Here is a 5,107-nt window from a genome sequence, read left to right as displayed (position 1 = left end):
TAACCATTACAAACCAGTGCCATTGAATACCTGTTGACAGAGGTTCTCAAATTGGCACCTAAGAGAAATGCACCTGGCAACACTGAAGTGGCAGCCAGAATAAGAATGCAATCATTACAGGCCAATGCTATTATATAATTTGTTCATGCAGGTTCAGAAGTTTAGAACCGCAAAAAGCAAAACAGACAGGTTCCTCTTGTGTGGAGATTGAATCAATTTCATGTAGCTGAATAACAAGAGCTGCTGGGGTTTTTCTAAACTTATAGCTGAATGCAAATTGTGGTTCTGAATTCTCATGTCATTGCGTCGGAGGCGGCGACACTTCTAAAGAGGACTGACAGGCGACGGTCAGGAATCCTGCTCTTATCTTTCTCTACGCTGCATTGACATCCGGGTACCGCAACTCGGCGTGGGCTGAATTAGACCAGACAGTCAAAGAGTAAGGAATCATGTCACAGGCTATCGTTGGACAAGATCTATAACTTAAGTATCGCTGTATTGCATAATTGACAAAGAAGATAGCTTAGGTACAAAACCTGGAAAATAACCTGAATTTGGTTTGCATGTTGTTCAAAAAATGTACAGTATGCTAAATCAACTGGAAATCTGTATCTTCTATTTAAAGCTGAAAACACATAACGTGACTGAGTTGGGTTTCCTAGCAGAAAATTTAATTATCTGTACCAGTCGTATGAAGCCAAAAATTTCTGTATCAAGGTTTAGTGTGAATATGTGACTTAAGAAATGATTTTCTCCTCAACAACCAATTTAGCTTCAGATCACCTTCTAGCATCTGTGCAACAGGCATAATGGAAATACCAACTATTTCTAATCAACTCATTCTACTTATATCTAATACAGACAACAGTCCTGACAACTCCCAACTCGTAACTGAAGATTAGCAGCAGTTGCAGAATACAACAGTTTCAGTAAACTGTTCTTCAGACAGTTTCATTGCACTGTCTTCCAGCACAAGTTGATCAATGCTCCATTAAAATAAATCCCAAATTTTCATGTCAATGCAGCAAATAATATCGACCAGTACATATGTTGCAAAATTCATTTTCTGCTGAATGACTGAAACTTGAAACAACACCGCTGAAGTAGCAGCAAATATAAGAACACAACCATTACAAACCAAAGTTATTGCATAACTATTCACAGAGGTTCCCAAGTTGACATCTGAGAGAAATTACAGAGGCAACCCTGAAGTAGTAGCAAGAATAAGAACGCAATCGTTACAGGCAAAATAGACAGTTTCCCCATGTCTGGAGAATGAATCAAGTTTATCTAAGCTAGCAGACATAAGATCCGCTTCCTAAACCTTGTCTCTGAATTCTCATGTCATCGTGTCTGAGGCAGCGACATTTCTGAAGAGGTGGACAGGAATCCCGCTCTTATCTTTCTCTATTCTGCATTGACATCCGGGTACCGCAGCTCTGCGTGGGCTGAATTAGAACAGAAAGTGAGGAAGTTAGGCATCAAGTCACAGGAAGTGCAACAGTTTGAGAAGATAAATAACTTAAATATCACTGTGTTGCAGAATTAACGAAGAAGACAGCTTATGCACAAAAAGCCTGAAAAACAACAATACAATGTGCAAGAACCTGAAAGATAGCTTTCATGAAATACTCAAGGATATAACCTAAATTTGTTTCACATGCTGTTCAAATAATTTATAGTATGCTTAATCAAACAGAATTTACAGTACAAATTACTTGACTGAGTTGGCTATCTACAAGAGACAAATAGTGCGAATGGGACAGTACTATGAAACCAATCATTTCTGTGTCAGGGTTTAATGTGAATATGTTATGATTTATCCCAAAACAAACTGGATTTAGATAACCATCTAGCATCTTTACTGCAGGCATAATGCAAATACCAACTATCTCCTTCTACTTATATCCAATACTGCAACAGTCCACACAACTCCCCATTCCTAACTGAAGATTATCAGCAGTTGCAGAATACAACAGTTTCAGTAAACTGTTCTTCAGACAGTTTCTTCCAGCACAAGCTGATGAGTACTCCATTAAAATAGGAAGTAGTAAGTTAGGAATGGCGCGTCTCACCTGGCGTCCCGGCCATGACGACGATGATGTCGAGGGTCTCGTCTCTGTGGGGCAGATCGACGAGCAGTGGGGTAGGCCGCCCGTGCGTACCCGCTCGGACGCACATGACGAGGTTGGAGGCGTCCATGGCGGCATCCAGCCGTCGGGCCAGCTTCTTCCTCAGGTGGAACACGGACCTGCCCCTGAATAGGAGTGAGGGCCAGGCGAAGTTGGCGTTGGGCTCGTCGGCGCCGGCCTGCTCGTACTGGATCACCCGCCACGGCAACAGGAAGGTGAGGCTTCTGGGGAGGCGGAGCTGCAGTTGATCGGAAACACAAGTGCGATCAAGATTTGCAAATTTTGCAAGATTCCATGAATTGCAATCCCCAATTGTAACGACATCCAAGAACCCATTTCGATCGGGAAGAATCAAGAAGCGGGCATGGCGGACTCACCCCAGTCGGAGCTGCAAGGCGAGGCGTGTCCTCCCTGGCGGGTATGCGCTCCACGACCCAGTGCATCATCGTCCCGGTGCTGTTGAAGTCGTCGACGCTGAGGTGCCTCCCGTTGGCGCGGAGGCGGCCGGCGACGTGGCGGAGCAGGACATCGTCCCCCGAGCCGATCCTGACGGCCTGCCACCTGATGTCCACCTCCTGCCACGGCTCGTAGTCGCACTGCTCGACGCGGCGCCCGCTGTGGCCTCGCGGCGCCGGCGCGTCCGTGGCGCCGAGGTAGCGGCCGTAGGCGGCGCTGTGGAGGAGCACGTACAGGGCATCGCCATCTCCCTCGTAGATGTGCACCGCCCAAGCCGCGTTCATCGATGCGCGGCGCCGGCGGAGGGAGACGCCAAGCCCGTCGTCGTCGGCGTGCAGGTACGTGCCGCGCTCGCGGCTCCGCAGCCGCACGTGGTGGCCGTCCTGGAACTGCTCCGTCGGTAGCCGGTGACGCAGGAGAGCAGAGGCACGCGGTGGGGAAGGAGAGGTGGGGACGGTGGGTTCTTGGTTTCTTGGTGCTCCGGCCATGGGGAGAAGAGGAGGGGCGAAGGCTGCTGGTTGGGACGGTTACGTTCGGGCGCCAAGGCGGGGTATTTCAAGCCGCGTCGCCATGCTCGTGTAGTGGGCTTGCGGGCCCAGCCCACACACTCCTGCGCGCAAACCTCCTGCAGAGGCCCACATGATTCGTTTCCTTTTGCCCCGATTCCTCAACAGACCCGCGACGCAAAAACCCTATTCTACACTCACTGCAGCGAGTTAGTCGTTGTAAAGTAATACCAGAGACTAGCGGATTGGTGTATGGTGCATGTTTGGTCACTCATGTCTACAAAGAGCATGGTGACGGCTTATATCCCCCCTCAACGCTTGTTTTTAAGAATCTTCACGCGAATGGGGGCTGGATGTGTTCTTCCTGTCTGAGGCACATCTGAATAAAGCAAAGGCAGATAAATTGAGGAGGAAGCTGAAAATGGATAGGATGGAGGTGTATGAGAGTGATGGTGCGAGTGGAGGTTTGTTGTTAACATGGCGGAGCCCGGTGGTCATTGAAACTCTGAATATAGAGAAAAACTTTATTGATGCAGTAGTAGGAGGTGCAAATGATGAGAAGTGGAGGCTCACGGGCTTTTACGGTGAACCAAAATGGGAAGATAAACACCTCTCATGGTCCTATTTCAGAGATCTCCACTCACGAATGAATATCCCGTGGGTTGTGATTGGTAACTTTAATGAAATATTGTATTTGCATGAGAAGGAAGGAGGAGCTCGACGCCCAGACCGTATGATGCAAGAGTTCAGGGAAGCCTTGGTGGATTGCCAGTTAGACGACATGGGGTTCATGGGCGACCAATTCACTTGGAGAAGGAGGCGTGATAACCCACAAGTATAGGGGATAGTTGTAGCCTCTTTCGATAAGTAAGAGTGTCGAACCCAACGAGGAGCTAAAGGTAGAATAAATATTCCCTCAAGTTCTATCGACCACCGATACAACTCTACGCATGCTTGACGTTCGCTTTACCTAGAACAAGTATGAAACTAGAAATACTTTGTAGGTGTGAAAGGATAGGTTTGCAAGACAATAAAGAACATGTAAATAAGAACTAGGGGCTGTTTAGATAAATAAGCAACTAAATTAGTAAAAGTAAAGAGCTTGTTGTCACGAGAAAGTTATTTGTCCCTAGGCAATCGATAACTAGACCGGTAATCACTATTGCAATTTTATTTGAGGGAGAGGCATAAGCTAACATACTTTCTCTACTTGGATCATATGCACTTATGATTGGAACTCTAGCAAGCATCCGCAACTACTAAAGATTCATTAAGGTAAAACCCAACCATAGCATTAAAGTATCAAGTCCCCTTTTATCCCATACGCAAATAACCTACTTACTCGGGTTTGTGTTTCAGTCACTCACGCAACCCACCATAAGCAAATCATAAGCATATTGCAACACCCTACAGCGGGGATCCTTCATGCTTGCGCGACACGGAGAGCACCATAGGACAACACCAATAATAAAACATACAACTCAAACCAATCATGATCATCAAATAGCCATAGGACAAAACAGATCTACTCAAACATCATAAGATAGCCATACATCATTGGGGAATAATATAATAGCGTTGAGCACCATGTTTAAGTAGAGATTACAGCGGGTAAGAGAGAGGTTACACCGCTGCATAGAGGAAGGAAGAGTTGGTGGAGATGTTGGTGAAGATGGCGGCGGTGTTGGTGAAGATCGCGGTGATGATGATGGCCCCCGGTAGCGCTCCGGCGCCACCGGAAGCAAGGGGGAGAGGGCCCCCCTTCTTCTTCTTCTTCCTTGACCTCCTCCCTATATGGGAGAAGGGTTTCCCCTCTGGTCCTTCGCTCCCATGGCTTGGGAGGGGCGAGAGCCCCTCCGAGATTGGATCTATCTCTCTGTTTCTGCGTTCCCTGCGTTCCCTGATTCTACCCCTTCACCGTTTCTTAAATATCCGAAGATCCGTAACCCCGATTGGGGTGAATCTTTCGCCTAGATCTTTCTCATAAAATTAGCTTTCTTGCACCAAAAGAAG

General features: G+C 47.1%; 1 protein-coding gene across 1 annotated transcript; it reads right to left on the bottom strand.

Moving 5' to 3' along the window:
• Positions 1–1,099: 1,099 nt before the first annotated feature.
• On the bottom strand, positions 1,100–3,103 carry LOC123161699 (uncharacterized). Its single transcript, XM_044579509.1, has 3 exons — positions 2,510–3,103; positions 2,076–2,370; positions 1,100–1,448 (listed from the first exon to the last, which is right to left on the bottom strand). Exons 1-3 carry the CDS (start codon positions 3,074–3,076, stop codon positions 1,408–1,410), a joined length of 903 nt encoding a protein of 300 aa, XP_044435444.1. The 5' UTR covers positions 3,077–3,103; the 3' UTR covers positions 1,100–1,407.
• Between the last annotated feature and the right edge of the window lie 2,004 nt (positions 3,104–5,107).

This window comes from Triticum aestivum, chromosome 7B, assembly GCF_018294505.1.
Source record: "Triticum aestivum cultivar Chinese Spring chromosome 7B, IWGSC CS RefSeq v2.1, whole genome shotgun sequence".
NCBI lineage: Eukaryota > Viridiplantae > Streptophyta > Magnoliopsida > Poales > Poaceae > Triticum > Triticum aestivum.
This window is presented reverse-complemented; position numbering and strand designations above follow the sequence as displayed.

Excerpts from the sequence above, each read along its gene's own strand:
- LOC123161699 (XM_044579509.1), bottom strand. The coding sequence starts at position 3,076 with ATGGCCGGAGCACCAAGAAACCAAGAACCCACCGTCCCCACCTCTCCT. Across the intron at positions 2,371-2,509 it reads GCCTTGCAGCTCCGACTGGG|CTCCGCCTCCCCAGAAGCCT; the intron begins GTGAGTCCGCCA and ends GATCAACTGCAG. Across the intron at positions 1,449-2,075 it reads CGTCATGGCCGGGACGCCAG|CCCACGCAGAGCTGCGGTAC; the intron begins GTGAGACGCGCC and ends GTTCTAATTCAG.